We start from the raw sequence: 21,074 nt of genomic DNA, 5'->3' as shown, positions 1-21,074 counted from the left end.
TCGAAAACTGTTAGAGATTTTTTATTGAAAATGGACATGTATCATTCTTATGGCAGGAACATCTTAAAACAAAATTATAGTGAAATTTGTCCACCCCATAAAAATTTATGGGGATTTTGTTCCCTTAAACCCCCCCAAACTTTTGTGTACGTTCCAAGTAATTTATTATTGTGGTACCATTAGTTAAACACAACGTTTTTAAAACTTTTTTGCCGCTTAGTATTTTTTCGATAAACCAGTTTTTATTGAGATGCGGCTTCTTTTTCAATATATTTACGTAAAAATTTTATGGGGGTTTTGTTCCTTTAAACCCCCCAAATATTTGTGTACGTTATAATTAAACTATTATTGTGGTACCATTAGTTAAACACAGTGTTTTTAAAACTTTTGCCTCTTAGTCTTGTTTTCATAAGTCACCTTTTATCGAGATGTAGCTTCTTTTTCAAAATATACCTAAAAATTTAAATTATAAATAAATTTTCAGATTATTAACAGGTCTCTATAATCGTACTTAATCATATATATACAAATATGTGGTGGATTGGACAAATATTCAAAATATCTCGATAAACACTGGCTTATCGAAAAAATACTAAGAGGCAAAAAAGTTTTAAAAATAATGTGTTTAACTAATGGTGCCACAATAATAATTTAATTGGAACGTACACAAAAGTTTGGGGGGGTTTAAGGGAACAAAACCCCCATAAAATTTTTATGGGGTGCACAAATTTTACTTAAATTTTTTTTTAAGATGTTACTGCCATAAAAATGCCACATGTCCATTTTCAATAAAAAATCTCGTGAGAGTTTTCGATATATGAAAAAAAAAATCGATTTTCATTTTGTAAATTCAAAGGGCTGTAAATTTTTTTGTGTGCACTATTGTATATAGGTAAGTGAGGTTCAATCAACTTATTTTTGACCCCAGAATCTGTGGTATAATTTATGACCAATCTTTTCGGGACACCCTGTATAATGTGCAGTGTATTGCGAATAAACAATTACAAGAGATTACGAAGAAATAATCTATTAAAACGGTTTTTTATACTTCACTTGGCCTTTGTCACTATGTCCGGGAAATCTTGTATGTACATAATCCATTATAAACATAGCGAATATAGCTCAGTGGTAGAGCATTCGACTGCAGATCGGGAGGTGCCCGGTTCAAGCCCGGGTGTTCCCTATTTTTTTAATTTACTTTAGTTAGATCAATTTAGTAATTTAAAATCGATTACAAAATTCTTTCTTGACATAGTGATGAAATTGAAACAACAATATAGTTATAGACAAGGCGAAAACGGCGGGTTCGTTGGAAAAAATATTCCTATGAGATTTTTTTGCATAATCACATCCGTTAGACATAGTCTAAGAGCTAGTGAACCTTTTGACTAACGGTCGTCCTGTAAGGCTAGAAATTTGTAGAGTGATAATTCATAGCACACCAAAGCTAAAAACCATGACCTGGCAGGCCTCAGCGGTGCACGTGTATCTACCAGGTGAATCGAAAAGTGCAAATTTAGGGGGTAAAATAAACTTTCTCCTGTAAGGTTTAAATTTAAGTATGTGTTTGAGTAAGTCATTTAAAAGAAATGTGTAAAATGACAGGCGATTCTGAAGAGCATAAGACCTTGCCAGGCGAGGGGAAAGATTAGGAGTTTTTCCTAAATTTATTTTTTTTGCATCGAACAAATTTTTTTTAAGTTTTTTGAATCATTCCAAACAGAAAAGGTCTTTGGTGATTTTTCTCTTAATAGTGTAGGAAACAGAGGTTGAACCTTGCAAAATGGACACAAGTCCGGTTTTATTTTTTTTCTGGCATATCAAGGGGTGCTTATTACAAGACTAACTTTTTCTGAAAAAATTTCGCCCCGGAACCCCCCTTTTCACCCCTTTAAAGGGGGTAATTTATGGTTTTTGCAGAACGTAGCCCTTCCTGTACCTTTTACAAAAAATTTCTTTTATAGAAATATGAAGAGGACTATATTTTCTACGATTTATTTCCGACAGCATCTCTCTATCATCCACCGTTTAGCAAGGGTGGCGCCCCAAAGTTGACAAGTTTTTAAAAAAGATGTTTTTAGAAAAAATATATTTTTCGCTAACTGTAACGGAAATTAAAAAGAAATGCTACGGAGATTATTCACAAATATATGATTGATTTTTTCGTATAGGTTTCACTTAAGGGTAATTGCCCTTTTTTTAATTACAGGGTGTTACATTTTAAAAAACCCCTTTTTATACCATCTGAACCGTTTATGCTAGAGTAAAAAGACTTTCAGCGATTACTCATGTACTGGTGTTATTTACAAATTTGTATAATGCACCCCCATTTTTTCCCCGGAACCACCCAAAAAAGAAGAAGAATTAATAAATAAAGTGATTTTCTTGGAATCCTTCACACACAATGCCCTTCATTAATATGCTTCATATATCATTTTGTGTAAGTTATTATTACCCATGCATGGACACTAAACGCGATTTCCTAGTGCAACCCTTGTAGCCAAAAACAATAAATAAAATGGGGGGTTAAATTTTTTTTTTGTTTTTTGCTTTTTGATCCATATGGGCATATGTTTCATCAATAGTGCTTTTCAAAAATATATACGGTTATTGCAACATCCCTGCGCAAACCACCCCTATCCTTGAAAATATACTGCAGAAACTACCCCTATACCTTATCCAGCATGTTTTTACGATTTTCTCATTACCTATTCATTTTTTTTAAACAAAACTTATACAAGGTTAAAGACCACTATTTACTCTAAAAATTAGGTCCTATCCATTTTTTTCGTTTAAGCAACCGTTACGGCACAGTGGCGCCGTAAACCTCATATATGCTTTGACGGGCTCCAGTTTTTGTTTATTTTTTCGTCATCTGTTTGTTTTATTGATAAAGTACTTATGTAAAATAAAACAACACAGTGTAACCTACAAATCATGACCTATGCACATTTTACATTCTTTGCTCCCCAAAGCTACAGTGGTGGCCCAAAATAAATTTTTTCATATTTTCGCCACCTACACGCATTTTATTGCGTTAATGCTACCTTAATAGCACAATATTCACCCCTAAGTGGTCGCTAAGCAGTGGCGGATCCAGGGAGGGGTGATGGGGGCGATCACCCCCACCCCTCTCAAACCAAGTGATATTATATTTGAAGATTATAAAAATTATCATTTTTTTTTATAGAAATACTTATATAATATTAATATTATTTTTATAAGAATGACTTTTTATGCTTTAGCGACAGTAGCGGATCCAGCATCGTTAAGAGGGGGGTGCCAATTGGTTAAATTTCTATAAAAATAAATGAATATTTTTATAATCTTTGAATATAATATGGCTTGGTTTGAGAGGGGGGGGGAGGTGTTCACCCCCATCACCCCTCCCTGGATCCACCACTGCGTAGCGACCACCTAAGGGTAAATATTGTGCTGTTAAGGTAGCATTAATGCAATAAAATGCATGTAGGTGGCGAAAATATGCAAAAATTTATTTTGGGCCACCACTGTGGCTTTGGGGAGCAAAGAATGTAAAATGTGCATAAGTCATAATTTGTAGGTTACACTGTGTTGTTTTATTTTGCATAAGTACTTTATCAATAAAACGAACAGATGACGAAAAAAAAAACAAAAACTGGAGCCCGCCAAAGCATACATGAGGTTTACGGCGCCACTGTGCCGTAACCGTTGCTTATACGAAAAAATGAATAGGACATAATTTTTAGAGTAAATAGTGGTCTTTAACCTTGTATAAGTTTTGTTTAAAAATAATACATAGGTAATGAGAAAATCGTAAAAACATGCTCGCCAAGGGATAGGGGTAGTTTCTGCAGTACATTTTCAAGGATAGGGGTGGTTTTCGCAGAGATGTTGCAATAACCATATATATTTTTGAAAAGCACTATTGATGAAGCATATGCCCATATGGATCAAAAAGCAAAAAACAAAAAAAAATTTTCAACCCCCCATTTTATTTATTTTTTTTTGCTTAAGGGGTTGCACTAGGAAATTGCTTTTGGTGTCCATGCATGGGTAATAATAACGTCCACAAAATGATGTATGAAGCATATTAATAAAGGGCATTGTGTGTGAAGGATTCCAAGAAAATCAATTTATTTATTAATTCTTCTTTTTTTTGGGGTGGTTCCGGGGAAAAAATGGGGGTGCATTATACAAATTTGTAAATAGCAAAAGTACGTGGGTAATCGCTGAAAGTCTTTTTACTCTAGCATAAACGGTTCAGATGGTATAAAAAGAGATTTTTTAAAATGTAACACCCTGTAATTAAAAAAAGGGCAATTATCCTTAAGTAAAACCTATACCAAAAAATCAGTCAATTATTTGTAAATAATTGCCGCAGGATTTCTTCTTAATTTCCGTTACAGTTAGGGAAAAATATATATTTTTTAAAAACATCTTTTTTAAAAACTTGTCAACTTTAGGGCGCCACCCCCGCTAAACGATGGATGATAGAGAGATGGTGTTGGAAATAAATCGTAGAAAATATAGTCCTCTTCATATTTCTATAAAAGAAATTTTTTGTAAAAAATACAGGAAGGGCTACGTTCCGCAAAAACCACAATTTACCCCCTTTAAAGGGGTGAAAAGGGAAGTTCCGGGGCGAAATTTTTTCAGAAAAAGTTAGTCTTATAATAAGCACCCCTTTATATACTAGAAAAAAAATAAAACCGGACTTGTGTCCATTTTGCAAGGTTCAACCTTTGTTTCCTACACTATAAGTTAATAGTTTTTGTTATATAAGCGATTGAAAATTTTGAAAATTGCGAAATCGACCATTTTTAACCCCAAATCGGATATTTATCTAAAAATCTCAAATTTGCCAAGGTAGGTAGATATTCTTTAAACATTGATTGATGAAATCCCAAAGAGTTTTTTGCAATACAATATCGGAAACCCCTTTGTTTTTTAATTGCTAATCAAGCGGACGCTTCACTGTAGTATAAGTGAGGACGTTTGAGTTGGCATAAATTCATTATCTCGAGAATTGGCAAATTTCAAGAGCAATCTTCAGACAGGTCGATTTTTATTTTTAAATTAGGACTTTTTGGCATATATATAATACTAGTGACGTCATCCATCTGAGCGTGATGACGTAATCGATGATTTTTTTAAATGAGAGTAGGGGTTGTGTGATAGCTCATTTGAAAGGTTATTTAATTCTCTATTCACTAATATAAACAATAACATAATTATTTATACAGGGTGTACAAAAAATTTTTTTTATTAAATTAACTTTGAAAAAATTTGACAAATAGAAGAAAAAAATTTTTTTGTACACCCTGTATAAATAATTATGTTAATGTTTATATTACTGAATAGAGAATTAAATAACCTTTCAAATGAGCTATCACACAACACCTACTCTTATTTAAAAAAATAATCGATTACGTCATCACGCCCAGATGGATGACGTCACTAGTATTATATATATACCAAAAAGTCCTAATTCAAAAATAAAAATCGACCTGTCTGAGGATTTCTCTTCAAATTTGCCCATTCTCGAGATAATGAATTTATGCAAGCTCAAACGTCCTCAATTATACTACAGTGTAGCGCCCGCTTGATTAGCAATTAAAAAAACAAAGCGGTTTTCGTTATTTTATTGCAAAAAACTCTTCGGGATTTCATCAATCAATGTTTAAGGAATATCTGCGTACCTTGCCAATATTGAAATTTTTAGATAAATGTCCGATTTGGGTTAAAAATGGCCGATTTCGCAATTTTCAAAATTTTCAATCGCTTATATAACAAAAACTATTAACTTAAGAGAAAAATAACTAAGGACCTTTTCTGTTTGGAATGATTCAAAAAGCCTAAAAAAAATTTGTTCGATGCAAAAAGAATAATTTTAATAAAAACCCCTAATCTTTCCCCTCGCCTGGCAAGGTCTTATGCTCTTCAGAATCGCCTGTCATTGTACACATTTCTTCTAAATGACTTACTCAAACACATACTTAAATTTAAACCTTACAGGAGAAAGTTTATTTTACCCCCTAAATTTGCACTTTTCGATTCACCTGGTAGATACACGTGCACCGCTGAGGCCTGCCAGGTCATGGTTTTTAGCTTTGGTGTGCTATGAATTATCACTCTACAAATTTTTAGCCTTACAGGACGACCGTTAGTCAAAAGGTTCACTAGCTCTTAGACTAACACCCCAGAATAAGGTTCAAGAAGTCGCCCACGAGAAAACTGGTCCAAATTTTTTTAAACAAATTGCAAAAATCAATATTTTCGGTCCGGACAATTTTTTTTAGGTTTTTTGGACCATTCTGGGCAAAAAAGGTCTTGTAATTTTTCTCTAAAGTTGATCTTTTTCTAGGTATAAGCAATTTGAAAAACGCTAAAATGGTCGTTTTTAAGACTTAATAACTCGGTTAAAAATTATTATTATGAAAGTCAGAAAGCCACTAAATCAAAGTTTAAAACCCCCGTACATGATCCTGAAGAAATTTGTGTCACTAATTTATTACCAAGCTGTTATTTTTAATAATTAACAATGAGCGGTAAGATCGTATGACGCGGCTGTAAATGTGAGTGCGAGTAAGATGCAGCATTGGATTGCCGGAATGGCATTTCTGTCGCACTCACCATTGACGGCAGCCTAATACGTGCATGGCGCTCAACAAAAATTTCTTCAGGATCTTGTAGGGGGGCTTTAAACTTTGATTTAGTCACTTTCTGACTTTAATAATAATAACTTTTAATCGAGTTAATTCACTCGATTTTTAACCGAGTTGAAAATCGTCATTTTTCATTTTTTTTTCAATTTTAAATTGCTTATATCTCGAAAACGATCAACTTTGAGAAAAATCAAGAGACCTTTTTTGTCCGACATAATGGTCCAAAAACCTAAAAAAAATTGTTTAGGTAGAAACAATTGATTTCTGCAATTTGATTAAAAAAATTGTTTATATAAATTTGGACACTTTTCGCATGGGCTACTTCTTGAACCTTATTCTGGGATGCCTCACGAATGTGATTATGCAAAAGAATCTCATGGCGATATTTTTTCCAACGTACCCGCCGTTTTCGACTTGTCTATTAATAATTTTATATTGTGTCCTATATACAGAGTGTTCCAAAAGTACTGGAACGGTCAAATATTTCGCTAAATAAACATCGGATCGAAAAACTGAAAAATACGTATTCCGGTCGGTGTGAGTTGACGGAATTAATTAAAAATAATAAAAATAAGTTAACGACGAACAGTAAAATATTTATTTATTAAAAATAATAAAAATAAATTAACGACGAACAGTAAAATATTTATTTATTTTGGTAACAAAAAGGTGTTGCTTAGTTAGATCTCGGAAAAGGGTCGGTCGTTAGCGAGTAGTGCGTTGTTCGCACGCTGTGAAGAGACTGTTAAGAAAGCCACAGATGCTAATCTGTTTGTGTTTCTACCCTCTGACCAGATGGGCAATAAATTAACTTCTGCAGGTTTAAAAACGAACGCATCTCCCAAAGTGAGTTGTTGACATAATGGTCTGATATGGTAATTAATTTATGGGCACTTCAGTTTGTTAAACTGAACACTCCAAAAACATATGGTTAGGGGATGCATTTCGTTTCGTAAATCCATGTCTTTCTTAGCGTCTGGTTTGTATATTAACGGTGACTTTATATGACCCATATTATTTCGTTTTGAGAAAAAATATTAAAATTAAAATTAGCAAAAATAGTAATTAAAGCGTATCGCTATATACGTTTTCAATAATTTTCAAAAATCTATTGAATGACAGCAAACACGACCCCCCACTCCACCCCCTGGAGGTGGGGTGGGGCGTAACTTTAAAACCGCAAATGAAAACCCCCAGTTTTATTGCAGATTTGCATTTCTTACGTAAAAGTAAGCAACTTTTATTCGAGATATTTTTTCGAATTGTGTAAATCATAGAAACGGTCTAATATCTCGCGAAATACACTTCGAATTGAAAAACCAAAAAGTACATGTTTAATATTTTTCAAAAAACTATCGAATAACACCAAACATAATCCTCCTCCCCAACCCCTGGAGGTGGGGTGGGGGGTAACTTTAAAATATTAAATGGGTACCCCATTTTTTATTGCAGATTTGAATTCCCCATAAAAAAATAAGTAACATTTGTTCGAAATATTTTTTAGAATTGTTGATAGGTGGCGTTATAATCGGAAAAATACGATTTATTAGCGCCATCTATCAACAATTATAAAAAATGTTTCGAATAAATGTTACTTATTCTTTCATGCGGAATCCAAAACTGCAATAAAGAATGCCGGTTCCTATTTAAGATTTTAGTTACACCCACCCCACCTACAGGGGGGAGAGTGGGGGGTCGTGTTTGGTGTCGTTCGATAGGTTTTTGAAAAATATTAAACACCTGTTTTTTGGGTTTCCATGTCGAAGTGTATTTTTCATGATATTAGACCGTTTCTATAATTTACCTATGTTATCACGATAAATCGTTTTTTCCGATTATGGCGCCATCTATCCACAATTCGAAAAAGTATCTTGAATAAAAGTTGCTTACTTTTATGTAAGCAATTAGGATTTTAAAGTTGCCCCCCCCCCACTCCACCTCCAGGGGGTGGAGTGGGGGTCGTATTTGCTGTCATTCGATAGATTTTTGAAAATTATTGAACACGTATTTTTCAGTTTTTGATACGATGTTTATTTCGTGAAATATTCGACTGTTCCGCTACTTTTGGTATATATAACTTTTCCTATATAACAGAACCGTGGTGTTTTAAAAATTACTTTTTTATAAAAGTGTAATTTTTTTTTAATATTGCACTAAACTTAAGTATGTATATGTCAAATATTTATCTCCGTACCTCACATCCAATATCGTCTGTTTAGAGCAGTGGTGGGCAAACTATTTTAATGGGGGGCCACCAAATTTAATAAATACTAGAGGAGGGCCAGAATTATAGAAAAAATGCATTTTGTGTTAAAGCGGGCCATGTATATCCATGTTGATGGACTCTCGGCGGGCTGGATTAAATACTTTCGCGGGCCGGAGTTAACCCGCGGGCCGGAGTTAACCCGCGGGTCGTACTTTGCTCACCGCTGGTCTAGAGTCTAGTGGCTAGGATACCTGGCTTTCACCCAGGAGAGGAGACTCGGGTTCGATTATCCCTGTATCTGAAATCCTTTTGCTTTTCAAAATTGACATTTTGATTTGAAAATTGGTTTATTCTTTTTTTTTTTATAAAAGTAATTGATTTATTTACTATAGCTTTAAATACGAGTATAATGTTCTCTCAATTAATGTATGTTTCTTTTATTTTACAGAGCACGTATGGCAAGTTGTCATCTTAAATCGAGGTCTGGGAACGGGAAGGACTGGTAATTATCGACTATGCCTGACGTATAAAACGTTGTGCTTATACAAGAAGGATAGAGACAGTTCTGTTACCTTGAATCTTTCAAATATCAGAAGTTGTGGCACTTTGAAGAACTACTTTTTTCTGGAAGTAAGTTTGTCAATGAATATTATAATGACCATTTTGTGTAAATTTGCTGCCTCTAGAACAAATATCTTTTCACGTCACCTGGTTTAGTCATTCAAAATTATGTAGTCATGCCGAAGTTATGTATTATACACAAAATTCAGTACATTTTTAGCATACTGTCGGTTCCATGAAATTGTTGTCCGTGATGTTCGTCCACAGAAGGTTAAGGGCCAATTTCTCATATCGAGTTCAACTCCAGTTTAACCTGAACTTCTAGTAAACGTCAGTTTAAAGTCAAAATCGTCTTTCTCAATTCCCGTTCAACCGATGGCAGTTTAAACTTGAACGATGCTTGAACGGTGGAATTCGGCCGTTCAAAGATTTCAGAACTCAGTTCAGATGATTTCATGGACTACGCATGCGTTGTATTAACACGAAACGCTGTCATAATATAAATATATCCTATTTTATTATATTAAGCCTAACGATAAACGATAACATTATTTGTGTTTTTATAATATTTATTTATAATTATTAAAATGACTATTTGACTATAAATAACTAAATTTAACTTTATTCAAAAACAGCATAAAAAAGGTAGTTCAAAATGGCGACAGTTTTTTACCTTTTGCCATCTATTGGCATTTCTCGAAAGCTGTAGAACGAGCACTGACATGAACGCGCAATGAGAAATGCATTCCAAACAGAACCGGAGATCACCCGTGAACCCGGTTCAACTGAACCATAGATTAACGCAGGTATGAGAAATCGACCCTAAGTGTTAAATTTAGGTGATATAGGAAGTGTACCTGAGAATGAACACATTGATTCTGAACACGATTCTGCTTCTGAACTTTCGGCGGATGATCGTGATAACAACAATGAACTATATTCCTTCTAGCTATATGGGTGGTTAAGGGTTCCTTCTCTCCTCTTTAGCGAAACCACACATGGGTGGTTAAAGGTTCCTTCTCTACTCCTATGTGCCTTCTCTATCTAGGTTGGCGGTCAATAAGGCAGCTTTATCACTGTTCTGGGCTTGATGAATAAGTCATTTCCTGTTGTGTGGGTCCAATCTCGGATGTTTCGTAGCCAAGATTTTTTCTTTCCTCCTGTTCTATACCCCTTTTACCTTCGATCTTGCCTTCTAATATTATCTGGAACTGTTCAAACTCCCTAGGGCGCATTATGTGTCCTAAATATGACGTCTTTATAAGTTTGATAGTATTGACCAGATGACGTGTATTCATTCTTTTCAGTAATTCTTCATTCGTAGTTCTGTTGGTCCAGCTTATTCTTAAATTTCGGCGGTACATCCACATTTCGAATGAATTCAATTTGTTGACGTTATACTGTTTTAATCTCCAGGTCTCACAGCCATAAAATATAGTAATAAAGATCACACATACCTAACACTTTAGTTAAGGGTTAACCCTGGAATTCTTGTGCCTCTTTTCCCCATCTGATTTTACTACATTTATTGTTTCAGGTTTAGCCATACGGCTTACACTCCCTCTAAGGGGAAAATTGACTCATCCCAGATACCTACGGTATCAAAAGGATTGAGCTCTGGTGGGACTCTTTCCATGTTATCGTTTATTGTTTCCAAATTTAGCCATACGGCTCACACTCCCTCTAAGGGGAAAATTGACTCATCCCAGATACCCACGGTATCAAAAGGATTGAGCTCTAGTGGGACTCTTTCCATGTTATCGTTTATTGTTTCCAAATTTAGCCATACGGATCACACTCCCTCTAAGGGGAAAATTGACTCATCCCAGATACCTACGGTATCAAAAGGATTGAGCTCTAGTGGGACTCTTTCCATGTTATCGTTTATTGTTTCCAAATTTAGCCATACGGCTCACACTCCCTCTAAGGGGAAAATTGACTCATTCCAGATACCTACGGTATCAAAAGGATTGAGCTCTGGTGGGACTCTTTCCGTGTTTTCGAGCCCTAGGTGACTTGGTATGCTGGAGTTTCTCCTAGAAATTTTCTTACGCATCTGGCCGTCGCGAGTAGTACATCTTTCTGCATGGTCTTATAAAGATGTTTTATGCTTTCGAGGAGGGTCTTCGGAATGACTCCAGTAGTAGACATAATAATCGGTATCGTCTGGGTACTTTGCATTCTCCATTGCCTTCGTATTTGAATTTCCAGATCTCTGTACTTGGCGATCTTTTCAGTAAATTTACTACGTAGATTATTGTTGTTAGGTATCGCCACATCAATTAGTGTTGTCTGTCTTGTTAATTTATTAACTAGTACGAGATCTGGTCTATTATGTGCCACTGTTTGGTCTGTGAGCACAGTGCGGTCCCAGTATAGCGTGTAGTTGCCATCCTCAAGCATACTCTCAGGGACGTATTGATAATACGGGAGATGGTCTGTTTGGAGAAGTCCCAGCTTGATAGCTATCTCTTGATGAAGGATTTTTCCCACTGCGTCATGCCGTTCCTTGTATTCAGTTGCAGCAAATGCCTTGCAGCCCCCTGTAAGATGTTGGATGGTTTCTTGGGCTTGACATCCATATCGGCATCTGTCGTTTTGAACCTCAGGGTCTTTGATGATATATTTCAGGTAGTTTCTGGTTGGTATAACCTGATCCTGAATGACCAGTAATGAACCCTCCGTTTCAGGGAACATCTTTCCTGATGTCAACCAGTAGTTCGACGCTATATTGTCGACATAATCTTGGCTGACCTCATTGGGATGTCGCCCGTGCAGAGGTTTACCCATCCAGGCGCGCACTTTTTCGTCCTTAGTAAGGTGGTTTATGCGCATTTCTGGTTCCCTCAGTTTGACCGGTGTTGTGTCATCTACTGCGCAGATAGCGCGATGTAGAGTAGATGTCTCAGCCTGCATCTGAAAATAAGTTCTTAAATTAGCAATTTGTTTATCTAATTGCTCACCTATATCCATAAGTCCTCTTCCTCCTAGATTCCGTGGTAATGTTGTTCTTTCTACTGCACTTTTAGGATGGTGTTTTTGTGCCTTTGTGAGGTGTGTTCGTACTTTTCGCTGAAGAGCTTCTATATCTGTTTTTGTCCACTTAACAATACCAAATGAGTAGCTAAGCGCGGAACATGCGTAGGTGTTTAGTGCCTTAAACAAATTTCTACTGTTAAGGTGTGAGCGAAGCAGCTGTTTTACCCTTCGTATAAACTCGGTAGTTATCTGTTTTCATTTGTTTATGGTCAATTTTCCGCGCTTGCTTTACTCCAAGATATTTATACATGTCATTTTCACCCATGGCCACGATGTTCTGGCCATTTTGCATATCGAATCCTCCGGGCTGTACTTTTCCTCTGACTATATTTAAAATACGGCACTTATCTAGTCCGAAGTGCATACTAATATCATTAGAAAAAGTTTCTACAGTCTTTAGCATCTCGTCGAGTTGGTTTCGAGTGGAAGCCATTAATTTCAAATCATCCATGTACAATAAATGATTAAGCTTCGCCACCACATTGTTGTTATTTTTGATGCTAAAACCTGCATCTGTGGAGTTCAATAGCTTATTGTTTCTATTATTGTCATTTTTATTACTCCCTTTAGTTTTTCAGATACTTCTATTTCGACAGCAAATATTTATAGCGTTTTACCTTTTAGAAGATCCCTTTTCAGACGAAAAAGAAGATATCGATATATAAAAACTTTATATAAGACATTTTTACTGTTTTTCCCAAGTGTTTCTTTATTAATGTGCCTAAAAAAATATGCAGTGACTAAACACTTCTGATTTTCTTTAGGAACCTGTATTATTTCGTCTTTTTTTATGAGATTGCGGATACAAGAGACAGTTCTAGCCACAAGAGACATAATTATAGAACAGCAGTTAATAAAAGAAAACATTTTCATTTGATCTCTAACATTCCTAAACATGTTTTTATATTTTTACACGTTTTTTTTTACTCTTGTTCTAGAAATCTTGTCATTTCCGGTCAAATTGCGGACATAGTTTGAATAGTGTTTTAGTTACTTTATCCGAAGTCTATATTTAAAAATATATATTTTATTTTTAGATTGGCAGATCTAGTCAGCTGGGAGCCGGAGAACTATGGATGGAATCAGAGGATAATACAATTGCTCAAAATATACACACTACCGTTTACCAGTAAGTTTGTTCTTTTATTTCAAACTCTTCACAAAATAAAAATGTTTAATATGTTTAATAATATACACGGCGCGTCAGAGAAAACGGACACCCCACAAAATCGGTCATTTTTGTTTCGAGTTTCCTAAACCTGTTGTCCGATTCAAGTGATTTTTGAAGTTATACTTCTTTAGGCGCGATTGGTAGTGAATTGTTGTTATTCTGCGGGCATGCGCACACAGACAGTATGGAGTTCGTTGCTAAATGTTTTAAGTAATGTATGTATTAGTCCAAAAAAGGTGTTGAAAGAATATATTAGTGTTTTTAGTAAATATATTTATTATAATTTTTGTATCTTTGAATTTGTCTACCTCGGGAATAAGATAATAAGTAATATTTAAAGTATTTTTATACTTCACTTAAAAAATTTTGTAGTTCGCACCCGCACAAACAAAATGAAGTGTAAATAGCTCAGTGGTAGAGCGTTCGACTGGAGATTAAGAGGTCCCTGGTTCGAATCCGGGTTTCTCTATTTTTGTTTTAATTTTTGGTATTGTTTTAATAAAAATTTTTGGAAAGTGCTACGTAAAAAATAGTTTAATCTTTAAATAAAATATAAATAAACTGTTCGAAAGTATATTTTTATTTCGTTGAAATCATATAATAGAACAGGGGTGACCAAGCACCTTGATAGTCCGAGCCATTTTTCAAAATTTGAAATTTTTCGGAAACCGCAACTAAACAATTATTTAAAAAGTGCAAAAAGGTATCAAATTTTTCTCTCACTGTTTGGATTTTATGAATTTTAAAGTGAAATAAAATGGTTCACATCGTTGTTTCAAATAATGCTATAAGCTGCCTTTACTAATTCAGGGTACTTCGATTCTTTATCATCCTTCCATCTTTTTCTGGGACGGCCTACTGATCTACCGAAATCAAAGAACACTGATCTTTAAAAAACACTGTATTTAACACTCTGTCTTCCTCTAATCTTACTACATGACCTGTCCATCTTATCTAAGCTTTTATATGTCTGACGATGTTTTCAGTACCATACAGAGTCACCAATACAGTTGTATTTCGTCTTATCTTCATTTATTCGAAGGCCCAGACTACCTGTTTCTTCCTTGAGTTGTGAAAACACCTCTCTCATGTCTATTGTAGAATGGGGGATTGCATCTAGATCATCATCAAATTCCAGCAATTTGAACCTCGATTGGCAAATCCCCCTGTCAGTGACGAATGTTGGCGATCATCATGGCAATCTTTATTTTATCTGCAGCAACGCGAAAAAGCTGCACAGATGTTTTGTTGAACCAGATTTTGAGGTTCTTTAACCAGGATGTTCTTCTTCCTGGACCTCGCTTTCCAACTATTTTTCCTTGCAGGATGGCTTGTAGTAGCGCTCGGTTCTTCCCCATTTTTCTAAGGATCTCCTCATTTGTGACTCGGTAAGTCCACGGGATATATGATATTTTACTTATTACATATTCTAAGGCCAAATTGAATAGCAACGGTGAAGGGGTCTCCTTGTCTAAGTCCTAATGTTACACGTAGTTATTTAAATTTGTTGTTAGTAATTTAAGACATTTTGAAACACAAAAATTGAAAGTAATTCATATTTATTGAGAGCCACAAATAATCCTTCAAAGAGCCACATGTGGCTCGCGAGCCGCAGTTTGGCCACCCCTGTAACTTCTTACAGTACAAGTATAACTTCTTACGTGCGTACAAAGTACACACACCGGCAAAATTAAAGGAACACCTTAAAAATCGGATATGTTTGATGTCTCGTATTTCCTAAGCCAGTTGTAAGATTTGAGTAATGTTTTTAATATGTTATAGCCTTATTCTTTAACAATATCGCTGTAATAATATTGTTGCTAGACAGGTAAACCATCATTTGTATACCGGGTGTACAAATCAAAGTGATTTTTTCTTAAAGTTCGGAACACCCTGTGGAATATTCTAGCATTTATAAAATACTGAAATTAAAACCAACTATAGCCTCAGGTGTGCCTAACATTCTGTTTGTTTATTCATTCGCCTATTTTAAATAAAAAAGTTAGGTACTTTAACAGCTAGCCATGTTCTTTATCAGTACAGGGTGTTCCTAAATAAGTGCGACAAACTTTAAGGGGCAATCCTGCATGAAAAAATAATGACCGTTTACTTGATAAACATATGTATGCAAATGCTTCGATTGAATATGACGATTTATTTGTTGCTCTAAAACCGATTGAAATATGCAAATGAAATTTGCTAGGTTTAAGAGTTAGTTCTTGCGCATTTTTGACATGCTATTATATATATTTTCAAAAAACCTTTTTACCACATAGTGGTGTAAGGCGCCAATACATTACATTATGTTAAATTATAATACAATGCAAAAACAACTTAATCTTAAATTTAACTAATAACTGCCATACATTTATATTATGTACAAATTTGACACATTCTTTCTTATTTCTAGCCAGCGTCCTTGCTTCTATCCACGTTGTTCCCCTTTTCTCGATTATTTTCCCTAGTGTTCTATCTCATGTTTGTCGTGGTCTACCTTTCTTCTTTCTTTGCGTTTGTGCCTGCCAAATTTCTTTCACCGGTTTTGTCTGATCCATTCTCTGAAGATGACCCCACCAACTGAGTTGCCTTCTCTCTATAAATTCTAACGTTGACTCGATTTCCAGATCTTCTCTTATTTGAGTGTTTCGTAGTCTCTCTTTTGGTAACTCCTCGAACTCGTCTAAGGTATTTCATTTCTACTGCCTGTATTTTACTCTTTTGTCGTTCTGTTAGTACCCATGACTCGCAACCAAAGGTTAATACAGGTCTATTGACTATATATTGACTTGAACACATTAATTTTTGTTTTTCGTGTTATTTCTTTTTTATTTATGAATTTATTGCTCATTGCATGGTATATGTTCATTGTTTTTTGAATTCTGTTATTAATTTCTGTTTCCTGTCTTCCGTTGTCTTCTAATTAAGTATTGGAATGTTCGTGCTTGTTCTATATTTAGTTCTTCTACTTTTATGTTTATCTTTTCTTCTTCTTTTTCCTCCATAACCATGACTTTTGTTTTATTTTTATTAAGTGTCATTCCATATTTTTTTAGTGTTTCATTCCATATTTCTATATTTCTTTGTAGTTGTTTCTCATTTTCGGCCAATATGACGACTTCATCGGCGAATGCTCCTTCTGAAATGTCTACCTACTCTTCTTAAATTTCTATAACCCACATGCATTTTTTTCACTTTTACTTTACATTCTTTAATTATCTCAACCATGTAAATTATAAATAGTGTTGGACTTAATCCTCCTCCTTGTCTCAGTCCCTCGTTCGTAGTAAATGGTTTTGATGTTCTGTTTTGACTGATGATATAATTCACATTGTTGTTGTAAATGTTCTTAATTACCCTTATCATTTTGTTACTTATGCCTCTCTTCTCCAATATTTCCCATAATTTTTGCCTTGGTACCGTGTCAAAAGCCTTTTCAAGATCTATGTAAGCCATATACATTTTTTTCTCCTGTTGCTGATATTTTTCTATTATTTGCTTGTTTGTAAATATGTATATGATCCTGGGTGCTTCTGCCTTTTCTGAAACCGCTTTGTGATTCCTCTAGTGTGCTGTCAATTTTTCCGATTATTTTTTTGTTCAGTATTTTTTCGTATATTTTCATAGCTGTGCTTAACAGTGTTATTCCTCTGTAATTGTTGCAATCTGTTCTATCGCCCTTTTTATAAATCGGCACTATCTGTGCCTTCTGCCAGTCCATCGGTATCTGTTCTTCTCTCCAAACTGCATTAAATATTTTTAATAATAGCTCTGTTGCATTTTGTCCCATTTTTTTTTATCATTTCACTGGTTATTCTGTCATACCCTGGTGCTTTTCCGTTTTTCATTTCTGCAATAGCTTCTTGCAGTTGATTTATGGTTGTAGGGTCTACATTGTCTACTTCTATTCTTTGGTTCTCTACATTGCGCATTGTTTTCTTCTTGATAGCAGTGAGTTTGTAGCATCTCTTGGAAATATTCTCTCCATCTGTTCATTATTTCATTTTCTTCTGTAAGATTTCGCCAGTTTTATTCTTTATGTTTTTTATTTCTTGATTTTTTCTTTTCTCGTTGATTTTAATACTCCATAGAACAGTTTTTGGTTCTCTTTACTGTTTTTTTCCATATTTTCTCCAAATTCTGTCCATTTGTCCTTCTTTGCCTTTGTAACCGGTTCTTTCACTAGTCTCCTTCCTGTGTGTTTTATATTCTTCATATTTTTCTGGTGTTTTGTTTTGTAAGTTAATTTTCCAAGAATTTTTCTTTCTTTTAACTTCTTGTTTTATTCCTTCATTCCACCATGCAGTTTGCTTTCTTTTATTGCTCTTTTTACTTGTTCCGCATACTTCTGTCGCTGTATTTAGTATTAGGTATCTCTTTGAAGTAGTTCCATAATTGTTCAGCGTTTTGACCCTCTCTATTTTCTTTAGTATTTTCTAGTTTTTGATTTATGATCATCTGGTACGTCTCAGAATTCTCTGTATTTCTCAACTTATATGACCTAATAGTTTCATATTCTTTCTTCATTTCTTGCATTTTGTGAGTGTTGTTATTATCTGACATATTTTGTTTTTTTTTTTCATTATTCCTAAATAGTGGTCACTCCCTATTTCTGGACCCCTTTTAACTTTTGTGTCTATGTCTATGTAATATGACCGATCATATTACCCGTATGCACGCCAATGGTGAATATAACATTCTAATTTTTGTTCTGAAGCTATTTCCTTGTGGCATTTTTATAATCAACTATTTTTAATGTGAATAAGCCACAACTTTACCAAAAAAATGATTTTATTAACGTTTCGAAGCCCAAATAGGGTTTCGTTGTCAAAATACAAAATACTACTAAAATAAACAAAAATGTTGCTAAGTAAAAAAATTCTTCTAATAATTTATTTAATCTGACTCATTTATATTGGCAATTCAGACGTATATTATATCGCCAATATTTATGAGTTGCGTTCCTGGGACGACTTTACTAAAAGATAGTTCATTCGATTACATAAAATCAATCCCAACTCAAGAATATCCGTCACAAAAAAATCATAGCATGTGATCTGTCTTTAAAAAGACAAAAAATGCAACGATGATGGAAAAAAACCAGGAAAAAACCTCGTGATACTATCCCGACATCGTAAGTATTTGGTCTTACATTTAATTTATCTTCAAAAAACTAATACCAAATTCTGATTTTAATATGTTTAAATTATAAATAATATTAATAATACATAGATATACAATAAGTAATACTAAAATATAAGATTTGTACTAACTCGATATGTTATTGACTTACTAATCGTGGTATTTTCTTTCTATTGACTTCCTCTTTCAGTATGGGTAACCACATCCTACTGCATTCTACCGAGGAATTTGCGACACAATTGGTTTCATTTAGCATAATTAGAGCCGCTTCTTTGATTTTTCTCTTTTTACTATCTGATTCTTTCAGGACTGTACTTGAATCTCTCCACTGAACTCTATGTTCATTATACCATGCGTGTTGACATATTTGAGACCTATCAAATTCTCTATTTTTAATATAAGACTGATGTTCACTTATTCTAACGTTTAATGGTCGTTAATAAAATCTTTTTTTTTGGTAAAATTGTGGCTTATTCCCATTAAAAATAGTTGATTATAAAATTCTTAATTGTATGTCAAAAAATGTGCAATAACTACGTCTTAAAAACCACCAAATTTCATTTGCATATCTCAACCGGTTTTAAAGCAATAAATAAATCGTCAGTTTGTAAAAAAAAATTCAACATCCCGTATCTCGCAAATGAAGCATTTGCGGACATACGATTATAAAGCAAACTGTCATTATTTTTTATTGCAGAATTACCCCTTAAAGTTTGTCGTACTTGTTTAAAAACACCCTGTACTGAAAAAGAACATGGCTAATTGTTAAAGTACCTAACTTTTGTATTATCCAACATAAGCGAATGAATCAAAAACAGAACGTTGAGAAAACCTGAGGCTATAGTTGGGTTTTAATTTCAGTATTTTATAAATGCTAGGATATTCCACAGGGTGTTGCGAATTTGGAGAAAAAAACACAATTTGATTCCTACACCCGGTATACAATGAAAATTTACCTGTTTAGCAAAAATATTATTACAGGGATATTGACAAAGAATAAGGCTATAAGATATTCAAAAAATCACTTAAATCGGACAACAGGTTTACGAGATACGCAACCTCAAAAATTACCCATTTTTTAGGGTGCCCGTTTTCTATGAGGCTCAGTTTATATATTTGGTATGTTTTTGGCAATATTACAGCCATCTAATGAAGATATCGCCGTTTGGCTGAGCATATGGCCGAAATGTTACTGGTATTTGAACACTATTGCAGTGCCTGATGCGTTGCCGATAAAGTCGAACTGCTGTGGAAAATTTTGCATGTTGCTCTGTATTTCCTCTTTATTTCCTGTACTCTGTTGAAATTTAATTTGGTTTTGTCAAAACATACAAAGAAAAGATGAATGAAAAGAGATGTGGTCAAATGAAATCACAATAAGGTTTATTAATGCAGTACATTTACGTCCAGAGTTGTGGAACTTGGCATACTTCTGGAACTATGAGACAAATAGAAGAGAAGTGCACCCTGAATAAATACATTAAACTAAAACTGTTAAATTACTAATCTTGTTGCGATTGGTATTGCGTTTCTCATGTTTGATCTTTCTTCTCTATTCTTGGCCCTATCATATTTATTAATAGTTCGAAATCACTTTTTGACATTCTTGTAAAATTCTTAAACAAATAATTGTCTAGCATTATTTCTATAGTTAAATTACTCATTGTTTCGCGTTTACTTAGAAAAGCCGTATCCACATTTTCCGTTTTTCATTTTTCTTTTTTATGTATCGTCTTAGCACAATTAATAAGGACGCAGCAACTCTCAAGAGAATATTCTCTTCTTACATCACTAAGTTTTACCATGGCCGGCACGCAGTCCCGATCTTAACCCAATTGAACACATTTGGGACAACCTTAAAAAACAAGCCCGTACATCCTTCGGAGAGCTCAAGATGGCTGCGGTAGAAAATTTCCATTTTTATGATGTGATCTCCCAGGAAAATTTCAAGCCCTTCACACGTGCAGTACAGCTCATCTTAATAATTTATTGGGTGAATTAATGAAGGTGTATAAAAAAGATTTTTTTTTTGCTTTTAGTGCCATGACCCACCAAAGACAACATGACAAACAAAATGAAAAACAAAATGAACCAAAACCTGAGGAAATGCGTGTTAGGTCGTCCTCAGCTACAGAATCCTCAAAACCAACGAATAATAGCTACAGAAAACAAGTTGTTTCCGGTGTTCCTAAGACCACTACTGCTCCTTCTGTTTTTTCAACTCAAAGTAAGTATCTTTTGACGTTTTTTTGCACATTTTGAGATCACACATAACAGGCATTTAGGTAGAGATATAAAAATTTTCCTAATA

At 34.4% G+C, this 21,074-nt stretch overlaps 1 protein-coding gene and 1 non-coding gene across 4 annotated transcripts in view; both read left to right on the top strand.

The window, feature by feature from the left end:
* Nucleotides 1-21,074, top strand: part of LOC114330008 (insulin receptor substrate 1-B) — a 241,734-nt gene that overhangs the window by 70,305 nt on the left and 150,355 nt on the right. For all 3 annotated transcript variants that reach the window (XM_028279301.2, XM_028279300.2, XM_028279299.2), the window contains exons 2-4: nucleotides 9,302-9,483; nucleotides 13,491-13,582; nucleotides 20,803-20,990. In XM_028279301.2, the coding sequence (XP_028135102.2) occupies nucleotides 9,302-9,483; nucleotides 13,491-13,582; nucleotides 20,803-20,990 (462 nt within the window). The remainder of the gene's footprint in view (nucleotides 1-9,301; nucleotides 9,484-13,490; nucleotides 13,583-20,802; nucleotides 20,991-21,074) is intronic.
* Trnac-gca (transfer RNA cysteine (anticodon GCA)) lies at nucleotides 1,112-1,183 on the top strand. Its single transcript has one exon. It is a non-coding gene; the product is annotated as a tRNA-Cys (tRNA).

Source organism: Diabrotica virgifera, chromosome 2, assembly GCF_917563875.1.
Source record: "Diabrotica virgifera virgifera chromosome 2, PGI_DIABVI_V3a".
Taxonomy (NCBI): Eukaryota; Metazoa; Arthropoda; class Insecta; order Coleoptera; family Chrysomelidae; genus Diabrotica; species Diabrotica virgifera.
The sequence above is the reverse complement of the archived record's forward strand: the minus strand, read 5'-3'. Positions and strand labels throughout refer to the sequence as shown.